At 44.4% G+C, this 13,869-nt stretch overlaps 1 protein-coding gene across 1 annotated transcript in view; it reads left to right on the forward strand.

Moving 5' to 3' along the window:
* The window catches only part of polr2b (RNA polymerase II subunit B), a 64,842-nt gene that overhangs the window by 47,240 nt on the left and 3,733 nt on the right, over positions 1-13,869 (forward strand). Inside the window, exons 16-22 of the mRNA XM_038792609.1 lie at positions 222-390; positions 1,322-1,418; positions 1,510-1,604; positions 3,818-4,068; positions 5,103-5,192; positions 6,102-6,209; positions 6,285-6,398. Coding sequence (XP_038648537.1) covers positions 222-390; positions 1,322-1,418; positions 1,510-1,604; positions 3,818-4,068; positions 5,103-5,192; positions 6,102-6,209; positions 6,285-6,398 — 924 coding nt within the window. The remainder of the gene's footprint in view (positions 1-221; positions 391-1,321; positions 1,419-1,509; positions 1,605-3,817; positions 4,069-5,102; positions 5,193-6,101; positions 6,210-6,284; positions 6,399-13,869) is intronic.

Here is a 13,869-nt window from a genome sequence, read left to right on the forward strand (position 1 = left end):
ATATTGCATTTAACTAACGTTGAATCAGAAAGAGAGGAATTTTGTTTACACCAAAGAGCTTTTGGGTATTATTTCAGTGCTAATTGCATTTTTAGTTTTGTTTTGAGCTTGTACAGAATTGTGTGATTTCTGAGCATTCTAAAGGAAGGAATTATTTTTGTTGAGGGTGGATTTATGAAAGTCTCTGATCTCCTCATTACCTATTCCTTTCATTGTTCTAGTCTCCCAGAAATACGTATCAATCTGCTATGGGTAAACAAGCTATGGGAGTTTATATTACGAACTTTCATGTACGTATGGACACCCTAGCCCATGTACTGTACTACCCACAAAAGCCACTTGTTACAACCCGTTCTATGGAGTATCTGCGATTCAGAGAGCTACCAGCCGGTGAGTGACCAGTTAACTAAACAAGCTAATTTTCGGGCTCTTACAGAATCACAGCCAGTCTCTATATTGCCAATATGTTATTACATCGGAGGAGTAGTCTATAGCATTTCTGGGTAAAAGGAAGTTATGTTAATTACCACTAACTGAGACTAATCTACTACTGAATGCTAACTTCATTGTTTATTCCAAATTGAGGTTATTTATGGAATGGCAGAGTAGATTATTAGCTGTAAACAGTATCTTTGTGTTGGATATTAGCTGTAAACAGTATCTTTGTATTGGAGTAGGTTTGAGATTTTCTTTCCTCAGATTAAACCTCATAATGAATTTGAGTCTCACTAAGAAGTCTGGGAATCTAATATTAACCACTTGAAGTGGAAAAGCGGCTTTGGTTTTCATGGTTGGTGTGTTGATGAACTATTAAATGTGATTTGATCTCCGTGCTTTGTGAGGATCCTTTTTGTTAAATAGTTAACTTTGTTAATAAATATAAGATAGCATTTCATTTAAACCCAGTGTGCTTATGAATATAAATAGGCCTTAATTGCCCTTGTTTCACACAAATTCTTTTTTAAAATAAATTTTGCGTGCCCAATTCTTTTTGTTTCACTTAAGGGGCAATTTAGCATGGCCAATCTACCTACCCTGCACATCTGGGTTGTGGGGGTTAGACCCACGCAGACACGGGAAAAATGTACGAACTCCACACGGACAGAGACCCGGTGCCGTGATCGAACCTGGGCCCTCGGCGCTGTGAGGCAGCAGTGCTAACTACTGCGCCACCATGCCCTCCCTGATGTTTCACTTAAATTCAAAAACAAAACTAGTTACACTAAGTTTTAAACATATCTTGGTGTGAACAAAGGTTGTTGTGGATTTTGAAGGAGATGTGCCAAAAGTGGATACTTAATCTATTCAAATTGTGTTTTAGGTATAAACTCTATCGTAGCGATTGCTTCGTATACTGGTTACAATCAAGAAGATTCTGTCATCATGAATCGTTCCGCAGTAGACAGGGGCTATTTCAGGTATGTGTATCTTGTCCTCAACGGTTCAATTATCTTTGGATTTTTGGTGTGTATGTTTATTTTCATGAATGTATTTATTTGTGTCTAATAGGTCTGTGTTCTACCGCTCGTACAAAGAACAAGAATCAAAGAAAGGTTTTGACCAAGAAGAAGTATTTGAGAGGCCTTCTAGGGAAACTTGCCAGGGTGAGCCAGAATTCTGTTTTGCTTTCCCAGTTCAGGTCTGAATATTAAAATGCTGCATGTTCATAATTTAATGTTCGGGTTTGTCCTTCAGTGCGGCAGCAATTCCACTAAGATATCATCACATTTAAATATTTTTCATACGACCTTTGTGAGTGTGGACTCTACTGTACATGAGGATTAATGATGGGATTACACCTCCACATTGCTATTGCATTCTTGGTCGTTGGTTCTGTTAGTTACTTTTCTGGTTCAGCTATTCTGCTGTTACAGTTGTATTTGGTTTTTTTTTTTTGCTGGGGCACTATTCTTGGCCATTTACACCCAAGTGGCATTTATTGCCAGAATATGGTATCACACAAGTGAGTCGTTTATATACCTTGGCCTTTTAGAACTTATGAATTTATTTGAAAAGTAATTTGGGGAGTGGGTTTACAGTTGAAGGGTTGAATGGCTTGTTTATGTTCTGTGACTCACTGACTGTGCGGAATCCGAGAGATACAAATTTGACCCTGCTAACAGGTCCTATTAGGCATCAATATCAAAATAATTAACACTTTCATTTTCCCCTATTCCATAAGGCTAACTTATACATTAAAATATAACATTAGGGGCAGCACGGTAGCGCAGTGGATAGCACTGCTGCCTCGTGGCGCCGAGGTCTCAGGTTCGATCCTGGCTGTGGGTCACTGTCCATGTGGAGTTTGCACGTTCTCCCTGTGTTTGCATGGGTTTCGCCCCCAGAACCCAAAGATGTGCAGGGTAGGTGGATCGGCCACGCTAAATTTCCTCTTGGAAAAAATTAATTGGGTACTCTAAATTTATAAAAAATAAAATAAATAAAATGTAACAGTAAGGGAGCAGCATGGTGGCGCAGTGGATGGCACTGCTGCCTCATGGCGTCGAGGTCCCAGGTTTGATCGCGGCTCTGGGTCACTGTCCGTGTGGAGTTTGCACATTCTCCCCATGTTTGCGTGGGTTTCGCCCCCACAACCCAAAAGATGTGCAGGGAGGCGGATTGGCCATGCTAAATTGCTCCTTAATTGGAAAAAAATTAATTGGGTACTTTAAATTTAAGGGGGAAAAAAATGGAACATTAGTATTGCTGAGAAAAGAACAACTTTTGTGTGGCACAGCTTTTCATCATGCACTCATTGGGACATTTCACTGGAATACAAATCCATGGGGGGACAACAAATTTATGCTGTATGAGAAGGGAGTGCTGATTGGTTGACAAGCAGACTATAATTAATAGAGGCATTGCCATGGAGATCACAATTTATACTGTATGAGAACTGAGTGCTGATTAATTGGCAAACATACTAATAAGTAGAGGCATTGCTATGGAGAATGCACCAGTTGTTGGTGATTGATAGGTAATTGCCAAGCATTGTTTGAAATTTAAACCAGGCAGCTTGACTCTGGTCTAGGCATTGCCCTGAGGAATGATCCAACAAATGGCTATCACTTATTTTATTTAGCTGAAGCAGGCTTGATGTGTGTACATGTTCTTTCTGTCTGCAAAGAAATGGGCTTTGTATTAATATATGTAACTTCCAATACACTCAAATGCACCACACTGTGAGCCTGACTGACGATTTTAAATTAGTTGTCAGTGTAATTCTTAGCACACTGATGGTTATTTAGCAAATGCTATCCAATCGCAGAATCAGTTCTAATGTTGAAGACTGTTTTGAGTTTTGCAAGCAAGGGCTGGTTGGGTATGGTCTGTAAAATGCCTGTTGTGACATGCCTTTTATAATTTTTCCACGCATACGTTGACCATATATTTTGATAAGTGGAGGTAAACAGGAACATCCCACCTGGAAAGAACTTTTTTTTTTTTTTTAAATAAAGTACTTGGACTAATTCACTGAAACTATTCAATTGTTCAGGGTTCTACATCCATTTTTAAAAGTTCAGTTTGTCAGAAATCAGTCCCACACAGGATACAAGTTACATCTTACATGGAGCTTCTGGCTGAATTAAAGTGTAAAATAATGGTATTTGGTCCTAAATTGAACCCTGCAGTATGTTTTAGGCTTACTCTTGAAAAGCTATTGTAGAGGCAAAAGTCAAATGTTGCGCTAGTCTGCATATTTTAAAAACTATTCCTGATCAGTTTTTTCAGCAGGTGAAATCACCGATACGACGGTAAAGATTCAGTATGATAATTATTTCTCTGCCGATGATTCATCCTTTAACCTGTTTCATAGGTATGAGACATGCTATTTATGAGAAGCTAGATGAAGATGGGCTAATAGCGCCTGGTGTGCGTGTGTCAGGGGATGATGTAATCATTGGTAAAACAGTAACGCTGCCAGAAAACGATGACGAGCTGGAGAGCACAAATCGACGGTACACGAAGAGAGACTGCAGCACCTTCCTCCGGACCAGTGAGACTGGCATTGTGGATCAGGTCATGGTGACGCTAAACCAAGAAGGATACAAATTTTGCAAAATAAGGGTAAGGCATGAAAATACTTAACTTTTATTCCTTTTTGAGTTTTTTTTTTAATTGAAGCATTGGATGGAAGTGTGGAAAATATATTTCACACAGATATCCACAGTAACTTTATTCTGCAGAGGCTTTTCCAGTAGTTTATCCTTCTCTGTTGAGATGACATTATTGTCTTGTCAAGGTTACATCCAAGATTAGGATAGCAACAACTGCACTGTCTTTGTTATCTGTGTCTCAAGTCAAGAGGCCAACTGGGCCTATTTGATGAGTTTGAAGTAGCTCATGGTATTAATGAGAAATAAACAGCAGTCCAGCAGTCTTCAACTTCCAAAGCGTGCAAAACATCCATTGTAGATTAAAAAGATACAGAACCTTAGCTTGCCTTGGTTCGGTGAAGCACACTTCTTTCTGAGTCAGAAGGCCTAGCGCAGCTGCAGCAATTCAAAAAGCCATCTCATCACCATCTTCTCACGGGTAGTTAGGGCTGGGCAATAAATGTTGACTTAGCCATGGAAGCCCACATCTCATCTATGAATTTTTTTTTTAATGAGACTCTAGTCCGTAATCTAGATCAGAGAGGCTACCTAATCTGAAGGAATCCCAGCAGAAACATAAATGTTACCAACCATTCCTAGAAATGGAAGCAGATTGTTCCAACCCATTTGGAAGAAATGTTGCACTACTGAATTTAAATGCTGTCTCGCTGACCATGTGTATGTATGTATGTGTGCATGTATATAAAAAGATGGTCTTAAACAGAGTCCTAAAAACATGCTATATTCTTATCAACGCTTGGGAGAAAGTTGGTAATGTTTCAAAGCTTCCCAGGCTGTGACAACGACTTAGCGTACACAAACAACAGACTGGGTCTTGAGCACCATCACCTCACGGACTGGGCCCTGCACCAACACCATCAGGATGCGCAAGCAAGAATCATTTGAAAATACCATTAAACGACCATTGCAACTACCTGACATTTATTTCTTATTTGTCTAGTGCCTTCTTTTGGTTTTTGTAAACCATGTGCCCTTTTTACACAGGTACGATCTGTCCGAATTCCACAAATTGGAGACAAATTTGCCAGTCGCCATGGCCAGAAGGGTACGTGTGGTATCCAGTACAGACAAGAGGTAAGGGATTTGTGTTGTATGGATTCTGGTTTAGGAGAAAATTGATATGACATTCAGGAAGAGAACCAAATAAAAATACTGGAGATGGTAAAATAAGAGTAATAAGTGCTGAAAAGTCTCAACAAATCAGGGAGCATCTGTGGAGAGAGATGCTTCCTGACCCACTGAGCTTCAGAATCAATTTTAACTCTTCTTCCCCTCTCTTTTTCTCTCTCTCTCTCTCTCCTCTCTCTCTCTCTCTCTCTCTCTCTCTCCCTCTCCCCCCCCCCCCCCCCCCCCCCCACCACGCAACTTAAATTTGAAAAATGGCTGCCATATGTGTTTGTCACTACTTTGACCTGTGCACACCTGAATTTTTCGTTGACTGTATGTCAACATATAGTTTGGTTTGATTGTAACAGGAACAAATGTTGTGCCATTTTGCCTTCAACAATAACATAAGGAACATACCAAGTGTTTCTTTGCAGATGGATATGTGCAAACCAGATACTGAGTTGGAAAGGGAAGATGAATTTTGAGGAGGTGCTGAAGGAGCAGAGAGAGGTTGAAGAGTTAAGGGATTACATTTCAACATCAAAACTAGACATGTTGATTGAAAGCACAGCTGCCAGCAGTGGAGTGGGATGGCAGGGGGAATGACAGCGATGTATATATGAGTTCTGCATCAGAGGAGCATGTTTAGGCAGTGACTATTGGACTGGATGAGATTCAATGGTGTGGATGGGTAAGACTATGGAATTGAAGCTGGACAAGGATTTAAAATGCTTGTTTGCAAAGGCAGCTTAAGCTAGCAAAGACCTGGGTAATGGGTGAGTTAGGCCAAGAAGCAGCAGATACTGATCTACATTGTTTCTGACTTCTTGATTTTCTACCTTTTTATAATTGCTTAATGTGCGTGTGTTTATATAGGATATGCCATTCACGTGTGAAGGTATCACCCCGGATATTATAATCAATCCACATGCCATTCCTTCTCGAATGACAGTTGGTCACTTGATTGAGTGTCTACAAGGGAAGGTATGTTTAACAGCATAAAGATTTAATTGTTATGTAGAGTTGGCGTCTCCATTCTCATTCAAGTTTTTTTTTCAGGTGTCAGCAAATAAGGGTGAAATTGGTGATGCTACCCCCTTTAATGACGCAGTTAATGTACAGAAGATTTCTAACCTATTATCAGACTATGGATACCACCTCCGAGGCAATGAGGTAACTTATTTTCCTTTTGTATGCAGAAGACAATTTGTACAACCTGGCTCAACCTTTTAATAGCAACTGTAGAATAACATCACAAAACATCTGACGCATTGTTCATACACGGGGGAGCATTGTGTTACATATTTACTGTATCACATTCTTTCAGCTTCTAGACACACAGAAGTACCCCAGGATGTGCTGCCCTTGGGGGAACAGATGTCTGGCTCACCTAAGTCAATTTTATCATCCAGTTTATGATCGGGAGTGAATGTTGCTCATATTTGGCTTGCAATCTGTCTTGCATCATCCATTTTGGATTGAGTACACCTTTATCATATCCATTTTCAATTAGCATAGGGAAATGCTTGGAGTACATTATTGGCCATTGGATAGTGAAGATGGCAGTGGAGGATATCTGTAGACAGTTCAAAGAGATATATAATTTACTGAGTGAATTTCTTGCCTAATCATCAAAATTGTTATGACAAGCAGTATATACATTTATTTGAATTTAAACATTTGAGTATGCAGATAATTAGTAAATTAAGTGGTTCTAAAGGCAGTTCAGTTGTGTCACAGTAACCCAGTTGGATTGTTGATTATCAAACTATAAGAACATAGGACTGAGGAGCAAGAGTAGGCCATCCGGCGCTTCAAGCTTGCTCTGCCATTTGATAAGATCAAGGTTAATCTGGTTGTGGTCTTGATTCTATCTTCCTGTTTTCCCCCCTTGGAATCTTGACTCCCTTGTCTATCAAAAATCTATCTAACTCAGCCTTGAGTAATAATGGTGCCAGCTTCCTATACTCTAATTTCTCTTGGTACAAGAGGTTGAAGAGCTTGATCCGAACACGAGGAGTGGCCAGGGAATTTCAGGGGTGTGTCTGTCTTGCATAATAGGTTGGAGAGAAGTTCTGTGGGACAGGAAAAATGGATTGGAAGTGCTAGCCATGTGTCATTTTTTAAAACGTAGATTTATTGAAGTTTTACATTTGAACAAATAACACAACAAAACCACAGGAATGGTACAGCTCAGCAAGAAAACAAGTCTCAACGTCCATGGATACAGAGAGGAACAGGAAAACGGCAATATAGCTGGCATCGGGAAAGCTGTCGTGAACTCGGCCGAGTTTCACGACGGTGTCGGAGGCCGCCCCCCCCCCCCCCCCCCCCCCCCGAACAAAGGAATGGCGTTTCGAGAAACTCACCGCCGAGCCTTGATGCAAAGCGGAGCGCCGAGAATGACGCGACGGCGGCGCCTAAGTGACATCAGCCGCGCATGCGGAGGTTGGCCGTCTCAAACCCACACATGCGCGGTTGCCGTCTTCCCCTCCGCTGCCCCGCAAGACGTGGCGGCTTGATCTTGCGGGGCGGCGGAGGGAAAAGAGTGTGTCGCTTGGAGACGCCGGCCCGATGATCGGTGGGCACCGAACGCGGGCCAGTCCCCTCCCGAGCACGGCTGTGGTGCTCTATCCCCTCGCCGCCCCCCACAGGCCCCAAACTTAACTTTCACGCTTTGTTCATGCCGGCAGCGACCAGTTGTGGTTGGCGCCGGCGTGAACAGGTCGGGAACGTCAGGCCGCTTGGCCCATCTGGGCCGGAGAATCGCCGGTCACTGTGAAAAACGGCAAGTGCCGATTCCGCGACACGACATTTTGGGGGGTGGGAGAATCGCGGAAGGTGCCAGGGCGGCGTGTCGTGATTCGCCCGGCCCTCCAGCGATTCTCCCACCCGGCGTGGGGAGCAGAGAATCGCGCCCGGTGTCTCCATGCGCACTACCAGAGAACAAGGGAGAGAAGGATAAAGCCATGAAAACATGGTAAAGTGGTGCACACCTTCCCACACAGCAATTGCTCGTAATGACCAAGAGAGTTCAGGATAAGGGCAGCACGGTGGCGCAGTGGTTAGCACTGCTGTCTGACCCGTCCAGGTCCCAGGTTTGATCCCGGCTCTGGGTCACTGTCCATGTGGAGTTTGCACATTCTCCCAGTGATTGCGTGGGTTTTGCCCCCACAACCCAAAGATGTGCAGAGTAGGTGGATTGGCCACGCTAAATTGCCCCTTAATTGGGAAAAATGACTTGGGTACTCGAAATGTATTTAAAAAAAAAGAGTTCAGGATAATTCTTTGCACTATGTTTGGGCGCGTACCATCACACATCTCCCTTGATCCCAGCAGCACGAGGCATCAATGCCGCACCACAACCTCCTCCCCATCTGTACCCCTGCAGGAACCAATTATGAATTATTTATGCCCACCATAACAAAAAAAGGAAAAGTACAAAGAAAATATGCAAGAACTCAGCTCTATAAGGATATTATGCAGATATCATACAATGCAACAGAACCCCAACCTCGGGCACAGAAAAGAAGGATCATCATTTCACACATTGATACAGAGAAGACCCGCAGCCGTAGATTCGGATTATGGTCAGTGCCGTCAGCACCTCTCAACCACCTAATCGGAACAGGGTTAAAAACAAAAAGAGGGCGAACTATCAGGAGCAGAAGGTCACAGGATAAAAGGTCCATATTTCTCCAGCACATGCCCTCCACCTATTAATGAAGAATAGAAAAAACTACTCATTCAGACAAGAGGACGGACTAACCATAGGAAGGGGGGCAGGTGCAACAGGATATCAACCGTAGTACGGGACGCAACTTAATCCCAGATCCTCGTGCACAAAGGTGTCTGTCAACCAAGGATATTCAAGCACATCAAAAGAAAAACCCAGACTCTCAGGATGTCCCAATAAGTGCCTTTGAGAAGTGATGTCCCAAGAATTGAAAAAATGAAATGAAATGAAAATTAGGGGGCAACAGGATACCAACCACAGTACACCTGGTCTAGTCCACCACACACTGGTACACCGGAGTTAATACCCCCAGGGCACCCAGCACACATCAAGACCCAGCTGGCCCTGCACCCCACCACCAAGACAGCCAATAATTGGCTATCTTGGAAGGGGGATCGATTGCTCTTTGATCCCCAACCACACATACACACACACCCTAGAGCAGGGGTGGGCAAACTGCGGCCCGCCAAAGGTCTTTTTTCAAGGTTAATGGGGGGGGGGGGGGGGCTGTTGGATTACTTACTGGTATAGGGTGGATACGTTGACTTGAGTAGGGTGATCATTGCTCGGCACAACATCGAGGGCCGAAGGGCCTGTTCTGTGCTGTACTGTTCTATGTTCTATATGAGGCGCCCAGAATCATAACCGGGTGAAGTAATTATTTTACTTAATATACTATGCGGCCCTTTAAAATTGTGAATTTCTGAATGTGGCCCTTGCACGGAATAGTTTGCCCACTCCTGCCCTAGAGGCACAACATACAGACTCTCACTTCAACAATTTGAGAAAGGGTTAAACCCCCCCCCCCCCCCCCACAATCTCCTGCGCATGTGCCTCTACTCAGTTTCCCCTACTCCAATAACTTTAAAAATGCCAACCCCCAGGAAGAATCAGAAGGAACCCAGTCCTCTCGCCGGGATACATGATCCCCTCAGACCTTCGAAGGAGATAAGAATGGATTCTCAAAATTCAAAGTAACAAAAAAAAAGCAAAGTAAAATCCCGGCAGAAATAGCTCTAACTGGGGGATCTCCTCAATCCTCGTCAATTCTACCATCCACCTCTCTATCACCCACCTCCACGCCCCAGTGTGACTCCACTCATCTTCCTTATAAACAAGATAAGTGGTGTCTAAAATGCACTTCCATCTCATAACTACAAGGATTACGGAACATTCAGCTTCTCTATGTCCCTCTGTAACCTGCAACATCCTTCCGCACTGTCCATAACTCCACTGACTTTAGTGTCATCTGCAAATTTACTCACCCATCCTTCTATGCCCACCTCCAGGTCATTTATAAAAATGACAAACAGCAGTGGCCCCAAAACAGATCCTTGTGGTACACCACTAGTAACTGAACTCCAGGCTGAACATTTCCCATCAGCCACCACCTTCTTACAGCGAGCCAATTTCTGATCCAAACTACGAAATCACCCTGAATCTCATGCCTCCGTATTTTCTGCAATAGCTTACGTGGGGAACCTTATCAAAAGCTTTACTGAAATCTATATACACCACATCAACTGCTTTACCCTCGTCCACCTGTTTGGTCACCCTCTCGAGGAACTCAATAAGGTTTGTGAGGCATGACCTGCCCTTCACAAAACCGTGTTGACTATCCCTAATCAAATTATTCCTTTCCAGATGATTATAAATGCTATCTCTTACAAACCTTTCCAAGACTTTGCCCACAACAGAAGTAAGACTCACTGGTCTATAGTTACCGGGGTTGTCTCTAATCCCCTTCTTGAACAAGAGGACAACATTTGCTATCCTCCAGTCTTCTGGCACTATTCCTGTAGACAATGACGACATAAAGATCAAAGCCAAAGGCTCAGCAATCTCCTCCCTAGCTTCCCAGAGAATCCTAGGATAAATCCCATCCGGCCCAGGGGACTTATCTATTTTCACACTTTCCCGAATTGCTAACACCTCCTCCTTATGAACCTCACTCCCGTCTAGTCTAGTAGCCTGTATCTCGGTATTCTCCTCGACAACATTGTCTTTTTCCTGCGTGAATACTGCCGAAAAATATTCATTTAGCACCTCTCCTATCTCCTCTAAATCCCGCACAATTTCCCACTACTGTACTTGACTGGCCCTACTCTTATTCTTGTCATTCTTTTATTCCTGACATACCTATAGAAAGCTTTAGGGTTATCCTTGATCCTACCTGCCAAAGACTTCTTGGGTCCCCTCCTGTCTCTTCTTAGCTCTCTCTTCCTCGCTATCTTGTAACTCTCGAGCGCCCTAACTGAACCTTCACTTCTCATCTTTACATAAGCCTCCTTCTTCCTCTTGACAAGTGATTCAACTACTTTGGTAAACCATGGTTGCCTCGCTCGACCACTTCCTCCCTGCCTGACCGGTATATACTTATCAAGGACATGCAGGAGCTGTTCCTTGAACGAGCTCCACATTTCAATTGTGCCCATCCCCTGCAGTTTCCTTCCCCATCCTATGCATCCTAAGTCTTGCCTCATCGCATCATAATTGCCTTTCCCCCAGCCATAACTCTCGCCCTGCAGTATATACCCATCCCTTTCCATCGCTAAAGTAAACGTAACTGAATTGTGGTCACCTATCACCAAAGTGCTCACCTACCTCCAAATCTAGCACCTGTCCTGGTTCCTTACCCAGTACCAAATCCAATGTGGCCTCACCTCTTGTTGGCCTATCTACATACTGTGTCAGGAAACTTTCCTGCACACATTGGACAAAAACTGACCCATCTAAAGTACTTGAACTAATGAGTTTCCAGTCAATATTTGGAAAGTTAAAGTCTCCCCATAACAACTACCCTGTTACTTTCGCTCCTATCCAGAATCATCTTTGCAATCCTTTTCTCTACATCTCTGGAACTTTTCGGAGGCTTATGGAAAACTCCCAACAGGGTGACCTCTCCTTTCGTGTTTCTAACCTCAGCCTATACTACCTCAGTAGACGAGTCCTCATCAAACGTCCTTTCTGCCACCGTAATACTGTCCTTGATTAACAATGCCACCCAACCCCCCTCTTTTACCACCTTCCTTGAGCTTACTAAAATATCTAAACCCCGGAACCTGCAACAACCATTCCTGTCCCTGCTCTGGCCATGTCTCCAAATTGGCCACAACATCGAAGTCCCAGGTACCAACCCATGCTGCAAGTTCACCCACCTTATTCCAGATGCTCCTGGCGTTGAAGTAGACACACTTTAAACCACCTTCCTGCCTGCCGGTACACTCCTGCAACCTTGAAACCTTACTCATGACCTCACTACTCTCAACCTCCTGTATACTGGAGCTACAATTCAGGTTCCCAACCCCCTGCTGAATTAGTTTAAACCCTCCCGAAGAGCATTAGCAAATTTCCCCCCCAGGATATTGGTACCCCTCTGGTCCAGGTGTAGACCATCCCGTTTGTAGAGGTCCCACCTACCCCAGAATGAGCCCCAATTATCCATGTATCTGAAACCCTCCCTCCTGCACCATCCCTTTAGCCACATGTTCAACTGCTCTCTCCCTATTCCTCGTCTCGCTAGCACGTGGCATGGGTAACAACCCAGAAATAATAACTCTGTTTGTTCTAGCTCTAAGTTTCCACCCTAGCTCCCTGAATTCCTGCCTTACTTCCCTATCCCTTTTCCTACCTATGTCGTTGCTGCCTATGTGGACCACGACTTGGGGCTGCTCCCCCTCCCCCTTAAGGATCCCAAAAACACAATCCGAGACATCACGGACCCTGGTACCTGGGAGGCAACACACCAACCGCGGGTCTCTCTCGTTCCCACAGAATCTCCTATCACCCTAACTATGGAGTCTCCAATGACTAATGCTCTACTCCTCTCCCCCCTTCACTTCTGAGCAACAGGGACAGACTCTGTGCCAGAGACCTGTACCCCATGGCATACCCCTGGTAAGTCTTCTCCCCCCCCCCCCCCCCCCCCCCAGTATCCAAGGTGGTATACTTGTTACTAAGGGTACTAAGGGGAACAATCACAGGGGATCCCCGTACTGACTGCTTCCTCCCAGCCCCTCACCGTCACCCATCTATCTTCATTCTTCGGAGTAACTACATCCCTGAAGCTGCTATCTATGACCACCGCTGCCTCCCGAATTATCCGAAGTTCATCCAACTCCAGCTCCAGTTCCCTAATGCCGTTTCTGAGGAGCTGGAGCTGGGTGCACTTCCCATGGGTGAAATCAGCAGGGACACTGACGGTGTCCCTCACCTCAAACATTCTGTCTGTGTGGAGTTTGCACATTCTCCCCATGTTTGCGAGGGTTTCGGCCCCCAACCCAATGATGTGCAAGGTAGACCGAGCTCATGGGCAGTACCTGTCCGGCCCCCACTTCGGGGTCGGTCAGTATAAATGGCATGTCATGCAACAGGATTTCTACCAATCGAAGTCAGGCCTCCACCAGGGAAATTGCTCTATCAAACACCAGGATCCTCTTCTGCGCTTTCACCGTTCACCCAAGGATACTTTGCAGTTCGTCAAAGCGAGCACCAAAGACTTGTACCACGGAGCCGAGATCATCATCCAAACATCATTTGCAGTGGTAGCCATCTTTCCGATGCAAACAGCATGCCAAGGCGTGAGCCCGTCCATCAGCAAAATAACCACTGCAAGCTGGACCCCACCCCAGATACCACTGACCGCCTCAATCAAACTTGGGTTCTCTCTGATTCAACTTGGCTCCTCATCACCAAATTCCAACCAGGGACATAGTGCAAGACATATATGCCCCCAAAAAGTTAATTATGGAATGTGTATTGGGATAAAATAAAGGATTAAAGTCAGAGATCGGGAAAACGCAGTCGCTCCACACTCGCATCATGCACCCCGTGCCATTTTTATTACTGAGGGTCATGTCGTTTGTGCAGTCCAGTCAGCCTGTTATTAAGTGACATTTTATATACGCA

This window comes from Scyliorhinus canicula, chromosome 3 (genome assembly GCF_902713615.1).
Source record: "Scyliorhinus canicula chromosome 3, sScyCan1.1, whole genome shotgun sequence".
Classification (NCBI taxonomy): domain Eukaryota; kingdom Metazoa; phylum Chordata; class Chondrichthyes; order Carcharhiniformes; family Scyliorhinidae; genus Scyliorhinus; species Scyliorhinus canicula.